The sequence below is a fragment of the Sparus aurata genome, chromosome 4 (genome assembly GCF_900880675.1).
Source record: "Sparus aurata chromosome 4, fSpaAur1.1, whole genome shotgun sequence".
NCBI lineage: Eukaryota > Metazoa > Chordata > Actinopteri > Spariformes > Sparidae > Sparus > Sparus aurata.
The window spans coordinates 26,177,219-26,193,542 of record NC_044190.1 but is presented as its reverse complement, the minus strand read 5'-3'; the positions used below and the strand labels follow the sequence as shown (position 1 = coordinate 26,193,542).

General features: G+C 39.0%; 1 protein-coding gene across 1 annotated transcript; it reads left to right on the top strand.

Moving 5' to 3' along the window:
• The first annotated feature begins 2,887 nt into the window (after positions 1-2,887).
• Positions 2,888-13,584, top strand: lipca (lipase, hepatic a). The gene is made up of 9 exons (XM_030414273.1): positions 2,888-3,124; positions 5,384-5,553; positions 5,803-5,982; positions 6,098-6,215; positions 6,336-6,569; positions 8,606-8,848; positions 10,482-10,596; positions 11,022-11,240; positions 12,847-13,584. The coding sequence occupies exons 1-9, from the start codon at positions 3,043-3,045 to the stop codon at positions 12,977-12,979; spliced, it is 1,494 nt and encodes a 497-aa protein (XP_030270133.1). The 5' UTR covers positions 2,888-3,042; the 3' UTR covers positions 12,980-13,584.
• Positions 13,585-16,324: the final 2,740 nt, after the last annotated feature.

Genomic DNA, 16,324 nt, shown 5'->3' with positions numbered 1-16,324 from the left:
CTTTAACTTAATGACAATATTGTCAGCCAGGCATTGTTTTTATTATCCAGTGAGAAAAATATGACTTTTTACTGACAAAATTTTGACACACCACGTTAAAAAAGCACAGGTGTAAATAATAGAATTAATGATGAGTGAATTCCATTGAGCTGCTGCAGTTTATGGTTTACTGGGACACTTGGAATTGGAGTGGTATGGAAATGTATTGAGCCTCCATAAGTGTTATCAGCAACACAACACTTTTTCTTTCTATGACATTTCAAAGTGTCTGCCATGAAATGTAATATTTAGGGTTTGCCTATAGATACAAAAAACATGCAAAAGTTCAGAAAGTACAAACATTGAAGCCACTGACACAATTTATTTCTAAGGAGGAATAAATCTTCAACTGTCTTTATTTTCCATTAAGATTTGCTTCAAATTATCATGAAGCTGATCATATTACACTCTTGTAAAATGTCTACCCACAAACAATTATTTAAAAGGGTGAAAACCTGTCAATAGGTCCTAATATCCCCAAATTTCGTCAATGTCTGAATTCACCCTGAATAGACCCTTCTCACAGCAGACATTTTGACAAAAGCACCGTGGGATCTAAAACAATAATGATGGCTGCATTCAGTTTAGCTGAGCTGGTTCAGGACTCTGACATGGCTCACTAGGACACTTAAATGGAGCCATTGTTAAAGTTATCGGTCACACCTGGGCTTTTGCTGCCTTATGGAGTCAAAATGTCTGCTGTGAGAAGGTTCTGTTGGTCCTCACAATACATAGATCAGGTACAGGCACTTAATGAACAAATAAAATCTTCCATCACTTCGGTATTATGGAGTTCTTAACTGCCAAGCAATTCTACCGCTCACGATGGGAGCAGAAAATACATCAGAAATACATAAAAAATTTAAAGAAGACAAGTGGAGCTGGCTTATATAACTGAACTGGCCATGGATGAAGAGTGTTTTTGTGGTTCAGTGGTTGCAGAGCTCCTCCCCAGAGTGTTTCCTCTCTTTGACTTGAATGATAAAAGCTTTACGTAATAATGGACCACAGTAGCTGCTGTGCACGAGCCTTTTCGCTCATATTGAAGTATTCCCCCAGTTTCATTCTCATTATTCCCCTAATTTAAAGTATTGTGTCTGATTTCTGTCTGAACTGAATAAACTTCTGCGTTTGTGTGTATTTGTTCAGCATGCCCAGACGTGCACACACACACATTCACACACACAGAGACACACAGTACTTGGAAAAGCTGGTTGGCTCTCAGTGTTTGCTCTACCAAACTGTTCACCTGCAGATGTGACATCACACGGTAGATAAACTGAGACTTTAACTCTTTCGCTGCTGGACCGAGCTGAGGCTCTAAAGAACGTGTTCACGGTCTCACATGTTATTTTGCTCATGCTTAATGTAGCAAACACACTCGCTGAAGCCTGAACTATGCAAACTGCTGTATGTGTCAGTGTGTGTTTACATGTGAGTGAATATTGACCTGGTTTGGAACGTGGCACAGTTTTTTTTATAAACATATTCTATAAATACATCCAGTAATGAGATTAAAAATGTTTATGTATCACTGTTACATATTCCACAGCCTCTATGATTCTTATCATATTAATGATATACAGTGGTTGATATACGAACATTTATGTATCCAGTGGTTTTGAACATCTTCAGCATCAAATACCAACGCTATTGTTCGGGTCACACCGGTTTCAAAAAATAGTATTAGAAAAAATAGAGATTAATTTAACCTGTTTAAGTCCAGCACTGATGTAAATATATTTAGAAAAGACATCGTGGTTTTTTTTGCTTCTTTTTTTTTTATTAGTACCATCGATGAATTTAAAAAAGACGGAAAGAGCAGTTGTGGAGTTTATGTACCAGACTTCATTTTTTTTTTTTTTTTTCAAATCCTCTTGGTCACATTACAAAGTTAAAAAATTAGATAAAATAACATTATGATCCTCTAAATAAATTAACACAATCTTGGCCCATTGTCAAAATGCTTATTACAAACCATTTTATTACAGTCAGTTGTCGAGTACTTAAAATTCATAGTATCCATCATAGACTATATCATCACTGTACAGATTACAAAACATATTGATAAAATACTTGTTACAGTAGAGCTGCAGCAATCAATCATTTAGTCAAGTTGCAACCTTTTCAGCCAATTGCTGACCATCCTGATACTCAGTCAACAACCGACAAGAGAAAAAAGAAGGGTCAGCAAGTACCAGGCTCTCTTCAGTTTGTTAAGGTCTCCATGACCATTATGTGACCCTTGTTTGTGTTCACCCTTCATCTACTGACAACTTGATACTTGATATCAGTCCAGTGACACGCTGATAGCAATATCACATAAAGAAATTAGGACTGTTTTGATTTGATCAATCATTTCTCAAAACAGAATGTCATTATGTAATTTATCATGAAAAAAATAGACCTTTTCTTGGATCATTCTGCACGAAACAGCTGATCTGTGACCACAGTCTCTGTTGATGGACTGTGAGTACACCGGGCACACAAATTGTTCCAACTGTTCAAACACGTGTTGCAACAATGCAGGAAAATCCAATTGTCGGATGGTATTATCCATTCATGTTCTGTCCACAGACTGAAGTTTGTCTTGAAGCTGGTAGTTCTGTTAAAACTACATTTCTTGCACTTGTAGATGAAACGAGACGAGGGTCTGACTGAAGGGTCTGAAGACATTTCTAGCTCTCAATCACTATCAGCATTAACAGATCCCCTCCCACGTTCATATCTCTGCTCTTTCACAACGTGTTTGATCTACACGACACGGCCTCCAGCCAATCAGGACAGGACCAAATCCCTCTTATCCATAAACCATTACTCCCTGTGTGCCCTCTCTGTCTGTACATTACAGTACAATGTGTTTCACACACTGGTCTCAAGCCTCCGGACAGTAATGAGGCTTCTTTAACTCACCTTCAGACTCTTCACTTACTGCATCCCCTTCAAAAGATTTTAAGGCTTTCTTTTCACCTGTTGGAGAAGTAGTGACACAGAGGACTCATAATGTCTGTCGTCAAAATCCTGTGCTATTTGCTATTAACATATCACCTCAATGAGGCGAAGGAAACCAAAGGAAGCGGAGCAGGTGAGTGAAACGTCAGGTTAAAATCATGCCATGAAGACATTTACTGCATTGGCATAACTGCCTGTATTTGTGTCCAGATGTTGATAGGTCAAAAGTTTTGTTATATTTACATAATTGAATTGTTGTGTCTGATGTCATCATAGTGCAAAAGTTAAAAAAAATTACAAGCCTCCCTAAAGTTTTCAGAGAGGGGGCACCAACCTGCGTTTCAAAACTTTAACCTCATGAAGCAAATTCTATCTGAAGTTGATTCAGACTTCGGATATACGGTCACAATTATTTTTGTACCTAAAACTACAGGGTGTGAAGTATTGAGTATTTAAACATTACCTTACATGAAAATATCAGAATGTGTTGGAAAAATTCAACTGGGCTGAATTGATCCTGCACAGATTCTGAGTTATGAGTTCACACATAAACTTCATCTTCTCCTCCAGGGCTAAAAATAAACTTCTGTGGGTCTGAACAAAGACCTGCTGCACAACATGTGTTTGTAAAGAAGCAGCTGTTTCATGTTCGAGCTGCGATAATATCTGCTGACTTCTTCACATCTTGTTTGATTGTTTGGTTTATTGGTTCCGGCAAAACTCCATCGATAATTCTCAGATAAAGAAAAAGTCCATTTTAATTGACTTTGTCAGTGTATCCTGTAAGATGCATTAAATTCTGGCACTGTCCATATTTTGAATTGAATAGTGAATGAATTATTACACCACTATACCGTGGCTGAAAAGATAGTATGTACAATATTGACACAGCTGCTGTCAAATTTGTCTACATGACTGTCGTTATCATTTGCTGTTGTGTTTTTAAAAAGATGTTAATCTGCTTAAATTGTGCGGTTTTTTTTTGTTTGTTCGTTACAAATGTGAATCCCTTCTTCTCAGGGGAGAAAATCCCATTTCATAGTTGGGGGGGGCAATAAACAGTAACATTTAAAGAATAATTCCAGGGGGGGGGACAAGTAATAAAAGTTGTAGCCTGTCTTTTATACAGCATCTTTTACCCCAATTTGATGCTTTGGGCTCTCTATTTCTCCAACAGGCAGGCAGAAGACCTTTCTTAGCACTGGCTGAGTCCACCTGCACATGTCTGGATTTAAAACAAAATGATTGAAATCAAATTAACATGTACATGAGCAGATGTCTTTATTTTTTTCTTTTCTCTGCCATTCAAACTGACCTGGCTGACTGACACACACACACACAGCAATATTTTTTACTGTCAAATGTGTACAACTCCAGAATGAATATCATGTGTAATAATAGGATCTAAATCTTTAAAGATGTAAATAGCACATTATTGCGCGATTATAATGAGCACCACTTACATTGTGCTTTCAATAAATGCTACTGCATTGTTCAAAAATTATGAACAATTAATTGTGTCTCAAATCATTCTAGGGGGAACAGCTTTACAGGAGGGGGGGACATGTCCCCCCTGTCCCCCCCGTGATTTTCGCCTATGCTTCTTCTGTTGGTTTAAGGAAATTCCTCACTGTAAAAACAACATGAACATCACTTCACAAATCAAATGATCATCTGAGATGTGTGAAGTAAACTCTTGTGCTCTGTAACTAATGAGTGAGACTGTTTGTAATTGCTCTACATGTTCAAATGAGTAAACAATCATAAAAGTCGGAGACACACCAAGTAAAATGTGGGACTTGATGATGGATGATAGATTGATGCACTCAAATGTTTTCATCGCGGGTTTGATATCGGCGACAAGAGCTCATCGGAATGAGCGTTAAGGCGCCGGGGTCTCTGACGTCATTAACATCACAAATAAATACACTGGACATGAACCAGTGACAAACCATGAAGGAAACATAATGACAGATTTCTTTGGAGGTGGATCTGTAAAGTTTACGAGATTTCTGAGGTTCCTGTGGCTGTGGTTTGAAACAGGTTAAGTGAGGAGGAGTTTATATAAGAAATTACAAGAAGAGTCTGGCAGAGATTAATTAAATGGCCCGGCCTGTGAACTCTTATCTGTGTGCACGCGCCAAAGAGGTCTGCATGACCTGGAAACACAACAGCCTCACGTCCAAATGTCCTTCAACAGAAAACATCAGATGATTGCACCAGTGCATGATTCAAAGCATTTCTTCTGCTCTGAGTGAACAGATTAAGTGATTATTATTTGCGTTGTTTCTAATAATTCACCTCAATGTCAACACATCCAGTCCTGCAGTCAATCCTCTGATGAGTGATCATGAAGAACAAACAGATAACCCCTCTGCTCTTTGGTTTGTAGCGGACGCAAAGCAGAGGGGAGTCCTGAAGCCGCATGTCAGCAGCTCAGTCTTCGGCCTGTTTGTAGAAGGTGAGGAAAACTGCGCGCTGGACCCTCTGCAGCTGCACACTCTCACCTCCTGTGGCTTCAACAGCAGTAATCCCCTCATCATCATCACTCACGGGTGGTCGGTAAGGTCAACTTTTCTTCCACTTCACTGACTTGAACCACTGGATACAAAACATGGAGCAGTGAGGGGGGAATTGCTGCAGGCACCGTTTCAGAATTTGTACATAGATTAAAAGAAAAAGAAAAAAAACCCTGAGATGTAGTGAGATAAGAAGTAAACATGCAGGGATTGCAGGGAGATTCCCGCAGAGACTCTGAAGTCCACCATGCCAAACACACATATCTGACAGCCAGTCTTGTCTTTTCCTCAGGTGGATGGTCTGATGGAGAGCTGGGTGCACAGGTTAGCCACAGCCCTGAAGACACATCTAATAGACGTCAACGTGGTGATTACAGACTGGCTGCTCCTGGCTCACCAGCACTACCCCACAGCTGCACACAGCACCCGCACTGTTGGGAAAGACATAGCTCACTTGCTGCAGTCACTTCAGGTCAGGGGGGAATTTTCTCTACCGAAGGAAGCTGTTTAAACTGTTTAATTATTGTATGCATTAGCCAGATTTAAGTTGTCAAAAGTCTTCAAAATGCATGTTCCTGCCGTAACAGGTACACTACCAGTTCCCACTTAGAAGGGCTCATTTGATTGGCTACAGCCTTGGGGCTCACATCTCTGGATTTGCTGGAAGCTATCTGGACGGTTCGGAGAGGATTGGAAGAATTACTGGTGGGTTCAGTGATAATCGCGCTTTCTATATTCCTAGCCGAAAACAAGGATGTTTTGGATTTTAAACATATTTATTCTGTGATCTGTGACAAACTGGTTCTTGGTTGGTATATCGTCCAGGTCTTGATCCAGCGGGGCCCCTGTTTGAAGGCATGTCTCCCACAGACAGACTGTCTCCCGATGACGCTGAATTTGTGGACGCCATCCACACCTTCACCCATGAACGTATGGGCCTCAGTGTGGGCATCAAGCAAGCCGTGGCACATTATGACTTTTACCCCAACGGAGGAGACTTCCAGCCAGGATGTGACCTGCAGAACATTTATGAGCACATAGCCCAGTACGGGCTCCTTGGTATGATGAAGAACACACTGCGACAGCTTAGAAAATTATGAGAAAACATTGATATACTTCATAATATGGTCATTCAGGAACCATAAAAGCTGAAGGTCTTCAACTGGCCACAACAGAAGTAAAATTGTTTTTATTGCGGTAGGCAAAAAACAATAAAATTGCCCTGAGGTCGGGCTGGAGGAAATGTCCTGTAAAGTGCAAATACAAAAAGGTTTATCATCCAGGGACCATGAATATGCTCAGAAATGTTCATAGAGTTCAATTTATTGTTTATCATATTTCTTTAATACAAATTCAAAGATCTGGCATCATCATGGAGCCATACAAAACGGTCAGGGCATCTTATGGAGATTACTTTGCCAATATTTTGAGTACAAAGCTGACAGTTTGATTTGAAGATGGTGACAGAACAGAGCTAGAGGAGTTTTCATCCCCTCCAACACCACAATTTACACGGCGGCCATTTTCCTCCTGGGGTGGGAAGTCCAAATGTTGTACTACTGTGTTCCAAGATGCAAGTCATATAAAACATGGGAAATCATTTCATGACATCCTGATTGAGGATGATGATGTTGGGTAGTGATGATGAAGGATAGTGATATTCTGGCATGACACATATTTGATAACCCATTAGCTGATGTTAGCACTAAACCTAGTCCTGTGTGTTTCACTTCCTGGCCTAAATAAATGTGTCCAAGATGTGCGCTGATATTTTAGAATACATTTTCACCTTTCCTACCAAAGCTGGTTGAAAGCCAACTGTAGCAGTGGTCTGATGGTGGTCAACAGGTTATCAAATATGTTGTTTTACATTGAAGAAATGGTCCGATGTCCGTTCAGAGTTGCACTAAATATTGTGTTTTCAGTTGCTCATCAAAGAGGAACTGGTAAAATAATAATTCTCTACATTCATGAGACTTACCACATTTGAGTTTCCCGACCTGGAGGAAAATAGCTGCCATGTGAACACAGTCTGTGGCGTTGTGTCCAGCTGATTTTGATGGTTCTTGTGTGAAGTAGAAAATTCAAGCTTGGCGGTGGCACTAGGAGGGTCTGTTGGTACTGAGAACCATGAATGACGTTGAATATTTCGGGGTAATCTCGCCAACAGATGACCAGTGACTGACTTTTATTCATCGACATCAACTGCTACAGTAAAAGTCAAGGCATCAGGGCGGCACGTCAATAAAACCAAAAACAATGTTTGTGTGTTGTGGACAAAATAGCCCAGAACAAATTTAGACCAAAGACATTATTGTAAGTTCTCAGGCATACCAGAGCTCATTTCTTTGATTTTAACGTCTGGATGATTCTCAGATTGGAGAGAGTTCTTGTTCAGGAGTCAATCACACATGTCATCCAGCTTTCTCGTCCTTCTGCCTGCCTCCATTTACAACTCTGAATCTGCGGAGAATGTGTGAAGCAGTGTGTTTTGCCACCTAACCGCTAACTTGTGTGCCTCTTCCTCTGGCTATCATAACATTTCTTTTCTTAATTGGTCTTGCCACCTCAGATTACTGGTTTTGGGATGAATATCTTGGGCACCGATTCATCTTTTGCTTGTTGACAGTTTCTCTTTCTGCACTTGGGCAGATGAATTTAATTCCCTCTAGTCGAACACAAGCGGCTCTGGGATTTATGGTGCCTCTCAATCCAAAACACATCCGCATAATATGACAGCGAGAGCCACATTAAAGCATCTGTCATCCTCGGGAGTTAATTAGCAACATGTGCCTTCCTCCGCTCTGTCCGTCCCTCTGAGCTGAGCTGCCTCCAGGCTACAGGAGTCTGCTCAGAGGAAAAAGGCCTTCAGAGCAGAGCAGGATTAGACATAATGAGACGCCTTAAGGAGACCTGACAGGAGGACGGTCTGATAGATGTCAGGCTTTGGTGATAATGAAATCAATCCACAAATAATGGTCAGACACTGTGATTAAGATACTCCCCAGCCTCTCAATCCACAGGAGGATGTGTGGAAACGATCCTATGTTGTCTCAGGTTTTAAATGTCTACCATTGCTTTATTTCCTCTGATAGGTTTTGAGCAGACGGTGAAATGTGCACATGAGCGGTCTGTGCATCTGTTCATTGACTCTCTGCTGAACGAAGACAAGCAGAGCATGGCCTACAGGTGCAGCGACAACAGCGCCTTTGTCAAAGGCGTCTGTCTGGACTGTCGGAAGAATCGCTGCAACACGCTGGGCTACAATATCAGGAAGGTCCGCAGCAGCACCAGCAAGAGGCTGTACCTGAAAACACGCCCTCGGATGCCTTACAAACGTACGTGGCTGTCCTTATCAATTCAAACAGGCTGAAGATACACTTATACGTGTATTGTCATCATACGCTCAGTTTGTAGACCAACCACACAGATTCGACTGATCATTTGACATCGAAGCACAAGTTAGCACAGAAACTAGCGCAGATCATTGCGCAGACACGTTCACTATCACGAACATAGGCATTGAGGTTTAGTTTGAGTCAGTCCCACATATACTTGTCCCTCTCACTGGGACACAAATCGTGTATTAATCCACTGCTGAAAATAGTTCCCAATGAGAAGCACTGTTTACACATGTTTGAATAATGTTTGCTGAAAACTACAGTGCCCTGCTGTTTCAAGAGATTCTTTAAATTTGAATTACTTCTTTCTGATGACATTTACATCTTTACTAACAAGTCTGTAGTGCCCCTAGTGGTAGAATTAAAAAATAAATAAATTTTAAAAGCGCATTACTCCGTGTTCAGGCCCAAGAAACCTGACCTGGGAACAGCAGTGGGAGCTGGTACAATTACTCAAGTACTGTACCTGAATACACTTTTGAGCTATTAATCTTGAGTATTCGATTTTCTGACTCTTTTTATTTTCACTCCACTACAAATCACAAAATGTATTATTATAAATTTAGTTAAAAAAGACTTTATTGATCCCCAAGGGTAAATTCACACGCTGTGTAATTTTCCCCCTTGTAATTATATTTTGACACTCATACTCAGTGATGGAATGCAACTATGTATATTTACTCAAGCACAGAATCTAAGTACCATTCTGAGGTACTTGTACTTCCCATTTTGTGCCACTCCAGACTTCCACTCCGCTACATTTTGGAGGCAAATATTGTACTTTGACTTCACTACATTTGTCTGCTAACTTTTGGCACCAGATAATTTAATGTATTTTATTGATAAATAAATGTATTTTAACAGCAGTAGGATAAAATAAAATACATTCTGATCATCTAAGAAAAATGGTGAATATCAGATCTGATAAAAGGCCCGGTTGGTAATCAGTCGACCCTAGTATACAGTACTTCACGTAAATATATGTGTAATTTACTTTTACTTGTACTTTTGATAGTTGATTCCAAATAATATCAGATACTTTGAGACTTTTACTCAAGTACTATTGGCATGGTCAACTTTCACTTTCACCAAAGTAATATTTTAGCATTATATCTCTACTTTGACTCAAGTGTGACTTTGGGGTACTTTTAAAAAAAACACTGCTAATACATTTTTACTTGTATTTCTACACTGTGCCACTTTTGCTTAAGTGTAATATCTGCGTAAGTCCTCTGCCACTGGGCGACAGTGAGGTAAATAGGCTGATAACAATGCATTGATTATAATTTCAGTTTTTAAGGAACTATAACCCCACACATGGCTTTACAGTATATATTACCTGTATGTTAAGTGTGAGTGGTAGTGGGTCTATGAATTCAAAGTCATTCTATTTGCATTTATTAAATGAAAAAAAAAAAAAAGAAGTGGCATGTTGGCCTTCTTGTGCTGGCAGTCTGGCTCTCCATGTGTCCAGATTTGGTCAGACTGACAAAGACACACAGATAACAGACTGTGTTAGATGGCTTATCTGTCCTCATCTCTTCTTCTGGTTCTGCTTCCCTTTTCGCAGTTCATCATTACCAGTTCAGGATCCAGTTTGTCAACCAGATGGAGAACATCGAGCCCTCTCTCACCATCTCCCTCACTGGAACAAAGGAGGAGAGCGGCGACCTCCCCATCACAGTGTGAGTACTGTACCACCTCCCATCAGGCTTACATTACATCACATCCATGCCCAGCGTTCCCACTCTTTGACACATGCAATATGCAGCTGGGCTCTCAGCACTATAAAGAAAGAAGGCACGTTACGGAGAGCAGCTGACACACATGGAAACAACTGGGGCTGCTGCATGAAAGAGAACTATAAATGGGGACGGAGGAGTAAATAATTTAGTCAAGACACTATTCCCTGACAACTGCGTTATTATTCAATGTTCTGTGTATCAAAGCGCCTGAAGGGAAATCTCATGCGCTGTCCCGCTTTACTCGTACAACATCACAGCAGAGGATCTCTGCTCTGCAAAAATAGAAATGTGACAGCCTGTTGCAGGATTTTCCCCGCAGTAATAATCTAACTCTGTTTATTTTTTTTATGTCTTCTTTTTAACAGCCCTGAAACAATTTGGGGTAATAAAACCTTCACCTTCCTGATCACCCTGGACAAAGACTTGGGGGATCTGATGTTGCTCAGATTGCACTGGGAGGGATCAGCTATGTGGAAGAATGTGTGGAACCGGGTGCAGACCATTATTCCCTGGGGCAGCCGGAGGACGAAACCACTGCTGAGCGTGGGCAAGATCAGCGTCAAAGCAGGCGAGACGCAGGAGAGGTACAACTCCATGTTACAAAGCACCAGAGATGGAGAAATATCCAGATGTTTTTAAGCCGAATTATCTCTCTTAGATCTTACTTAGATTAGAAATACTATACTACAAATAAAAGTTGTGCATTCAAAGTCTTTATACAGTGGCTGAGATTAGCCCCACCTGAACCAGCTCCAACATTAGTGATAAAAGCATTCATGCATCAATACTTATAATCCAGTTATAGACTGCCCTGCATGAGTTCCTTTACTTTTGGTACTGTAAGTATATTTTGATGCTCATATTTACTTTACTTAACCCTTTCATACATGGTGATCACTACATTGGACAGATATTCGGAAGCCATTTTTAACCATTTAGAGTTAGATTACAATATCGGACAATTTTATCTGAATACAGGGCCAATAGACAGAATATACCTGTCTGTGCCTAATGTCAACTAGAGTGCAGGAGCTGACGCATATTTTCAATCTTAGGAAAAAAGATTATTAATATTATTGATTTCCAGTTAGAATTATCGTTTTTTTTTTTTTTTTTTTTTTTGTTTTAGTCTGGTTTTCTGAAACTAAAAGGATTTTTCTGTTATTCCTGAATCACTTTTAATACGACATTGGACCTTTACACACCTTCAAAATAACATATGTTGGAGAATATTGGCAGGATTTTCACTTGTTTCACACTAAATAACAAACATTGAAAAACTGAATCACTTTGTGGTGTAATAATAATTCCTGCATGGAAAGACGAAGTAAGTCCCTGAGTGCAGGACATTTACATGTGACAGAGCTTAAAAACATCTGGATAATGTTTGATAGCTTCATTCATAATAATATGTAGCATTCTTTATATGCAGTTCATATAATCAACATTTTGAAGTTGTGGCTGGTCATTTTACATACTGTTGGTAGTCAAATCTAAAGTCACACAACTCGCACTTTACATACCGTGCTTTTCTCACCAAAACTTTGTTGGCTACCTGGTCTTATTGGGGTAGTTTCTTTTTATACAATACTTGAATTAATCGTGTTTGTAATACTAAAAACACAGAATATAATCAACATTACAACCATGTTTTCAATCATATCTTGGAAGCTGGTCATACATTAAACGTTAAAAGCAAAAAGAAAAGAAAAATTCACTGCTGTGAGATGTACTGTAGTGCAGCAAAGGTATCAGTACAATAAAATGGAAATGATCAAGTAAAGTACATGTGCATAAAAACTGTACTTAAGTACAGCAGATGAGTATATTTACTGCTCTGAAAGGCAGGAGACATTAAGTCGAGTCAAAAGAAGATTTATTCTATTAGTATTAGGCGATTGTTTATATTAGGTTATGAATCCTACCAACTATGTGAAATAAAGACACACACGTTCCATAAAGAATAAATGTACTCATACAATAACATTTTGCAGTGTCCCATTCTTGCCAGCAGAAAAAAAAACCTTCCACTTCGACTCAATTACAGACTTTTAACGCCACCTAGTGGACTTTCCCCCCCCACACACACACACACACAGAAACTGACTCATTTATCTTCATTTATCTGCTACACTTAACTGAGCACACACTTTCTGTTTAACTATGAACAACATTGTCTCTGTTCTCCAGGACATCTTTTTGTGCCATGACAGATGAGGACCAACAAGTTGAAGTGTCGCAAGATAAAGTGTACGTGCGCTGCAAAGAAGACACACAGAAACAGCGGAGAAGGAAGCACAACAGACTTGTGAGGGCGCCTTAAGTCTTTTCAGCAGACTGATGATTATCTGATGGACGTCCCTGCGAGTTCACAACAACTCCTGAGAGTGAGGCTGTGCAGATTCAGGGAGTAAATTAAGAATGATTAATTCTCTCAAAGAATTGGAACTGGAGAAATGCTGATAGTCTATCAGGAGAATTGAATCCTGGGAAACTGAGGCTACAGAACAAATGGCACCTATTGTAAACTTTATATATACATATATATATATATAGTTTAAATTTGATTATGTGGTAAAATTATAAATACGTATTGCATGTGACCTTTGTATCAGACACTTTGTTGACCAGAGCCACACAGTGTAGTTTAAAGAACCAGACAGATGTACGTTATGGTCCGTCTCTCAGGGATATATAAACAGCTGGCCATTTGCCAATTCAAATATTAACCAGACAGTGAACACGAAGCCAATGACCTTTTGATGACGTTAGTTCCAAAGTATGTAGTTTTTTTTGTGTTTTTTTTTAAGTCTTCTATATAAAATGATCAATCTCATCATTAAAAACCTGCATTACTCCTTTAAATGACATCTGCTAATCAAACTCAAACCAGAAACCAATAAATATGCACTCTGTTCTTTTCTATTATTCTGTGTTTTTTCTTTTAAAACACACCCGTGTACTGACAAACCGACTCATCACCAGAATGTCAAAGATGCTGTTGAAAAAGCTCAGACTGGTAACTCACACTCTAGTGTGGAAACAGTTAGCTCCTACTGTACATTTAAAATAATCTGCAGCTAAAATGTCCAGCTGCTGTCCAGCAGTCAGCTTGAGAATCACAGCTCAAACAGTAAACACGAAAATCTGGCAGAAATCCTTAAAGCAACATTATGTAGAAAGCGTTATTTTGTGCGAGTTGGTTCCCCCCCCCCCCCAGTTTCTGAGTTCAACACCGATCTCATAAAAACAAACACAGGTCTGTAGCTGTTTCACAGACGTATTGTTGGTGCCAACTACACACAAACCTCAGCACATCATAACGTTATGTGGTCAAAACTTGAAGTAAACGTCTATGTTGAGACACCATCCACCCTATTACAAGACACTATACCATCAACATGATTTAAGATCTGTTATGTTAAAAAGTTACATAATGTTGCTTTAATAAATTTAATTTTACAGTGCATTCGATATTGCGTAAACATTAAAAAACGAAACATTGATCAATTCTGGTTTATTAATGCATTTCAAGTAGTTCAAAAGAAATTATACTTTTGCACAATACCTTTGCAAATTTAGTCAGATTTTCAGAGTAAGCAGAACAGAAAACAGAACACAAAAAATGTAAACAAAAAAAACAAAGACCATTGAAGACACTGTATAAAAAACACAGGACACATTAAAATCAGACAGTAGTTTTGAATCTATACCATTTTGGATTCTTTGTTTACATCAATTACACTTCAGTGCACATTTGCTCAACATCATAGCAACACATGTAAAAGAAACAAAGAAAGGAAAAAAGAACCTCCCAGAGAGTATCATTAACCCCAACACCCCACATCTTACCATACCGACAAAGAGATACAAGAATGATTCAGCGAAGCAGCTCTCTTTCTCTTGCACTCTCTCATACACACACATACAAAGCTTTAAAACTTAAAACAAGCACCGAAAAAAAACAAAGAAAATCAGTAGAAGAAGCCACAGAGGATTGCATTGTTTTCTGTTCAGAAATGTTGCTGTACCACATCGACATGAGCGAACACAGGAGAATTTTCCATGTACCTTTACAGGAGGAAACATTGAAGGCATTTCTCTGTGACGAGGCTTGATTTTGAGCTCTGTGATACTCTGCATAGAATCAATTCAATGGATAACACAACATCCTCAAAACAACACTGAGCTGCGGCTGTGCGTGATGCAACTCTTCTGCAAGGGTAAGAAAAAAATAGTCTGTCTTTTCTCCACCAAGGTGTTCTCTCCTAAAAGAATTGTAAGAAACTATAAATATAAATATAAATATAATATATAAATATATATATATATATATATATATATATATATATATATATATATATATATATATATATATATATATATATATATATATATATATATATATCTTTTATATTTTGCCAGTAACTCAGCTCTGAGCAGTCTGTACTCTCATCCATGTGTCAGTGAAGTAAATTTAATCTCAAGGTAAGCTGAATTATCTCTTGGTGATAATATAATATTAAACAAAGTAAATACCAATTATAAACTTTCAAACAAGCTGAAAAAATCTGATTATATTAAAATCTTCACATATTGGTCTATATAGTTGTATATCAATCATCACCTACGTTTCCTGTATTTATCAGACATTTCCAAGCCCTATACGACACCATTTCCAGTACAAAGCTTTCAGTTTCAGTGGTCCAGTCTGTTAACAGTGTTTAGATAAACTACAACCTCATGCGTTTTTTCAGTCTTGGTACAGATCACTGACACTAGCTCATCAACTCCAGTCACACTGCTCTGAGTAGGCACATTTTCGATGCAATTAAAGAAATCAAGAGGGCGTAATGAGGGTGAAAAGGTTCCTTGACAAACTCCTGATCATTACTAAAAGAAAGGACAGGACAGAACAGCGGTGGGTGGCTGACACAGTGATTGTTCACTCTGGTAAATGTCTGTAAACAGCAGCAACAAAGCAACAATAAAATTAGAAGCTATAGTTTTTCCCTCGACTGATTAAATTCTGCAACAATATACAAATAATCTGAACTGCAAGTAAAATCAATAAAAGCTAAATTCCACAATCACATTTCAACCAGAAACATTCAACTGGCTGTGGAGGCCCAGAGGAAATAACTGCCTTTAAGTGGTTTTAACAGATTACTTAAACAACTGCCAGTGTGTGAAATACAAAAAAGTGGACAGAACACAGGTGAAAATATGGGCGGGACAATCATACCAGAACGCTTCTCATAAAGTCTTCTTTGTCCACATTAAAACACATTCTTCTATGTGATTTCACTATTATTTCTGAATGTAAAGACGTACACGTGTCATGTGTCACAAATCAGTGTCAAAGCAACGAGTCAGCCATAACAGAATAAAAGTGTGATACAATCAGGTTGACGGTTAAGCTACTCTCTCATCGCTCGTTACAGCCGCAGACTATACCTTTGTGTAAACGCAGCTGCAAAACCACGTCACAAAGAGAAACACACACCCAGATATAATTCACCTCTTCTCCACAGCCCTGCATCTGATACTATCTTATTTATATACATTCTTTTCATACCGCCCCTCTGCAGTCAACGTGAACCCTTCTGTACAGGCTTCAGCCAGGAGGGACTTCACCCTGAAATACACATGCAGCTATCTTTTCCAC

Bases quoted from the DNA above. Each gene is read 5' to 3' on its own strand.
- lipca (XM_030414273.1), top strand. From the start codon at position 3,043: ATGTCTGTCGTCAAAATCCTGTGCTATTTGCTATTAACATATCACCTC. The intron at 6,216-6,335 runs GTGGGTTCAGTG...TATATCGTCCAG, and splicing joins GAGGATTGGAAGAATTACTG to GTCTTGATCCAGCGGGGCCC. The intron at 10,597-11,021 runs GTGAGTACTGTA...TCTTTTTAACAG, and splicing joins GGCGACCTCCCCATCACAGT to CCCTGAAACAATTTGGGGTA.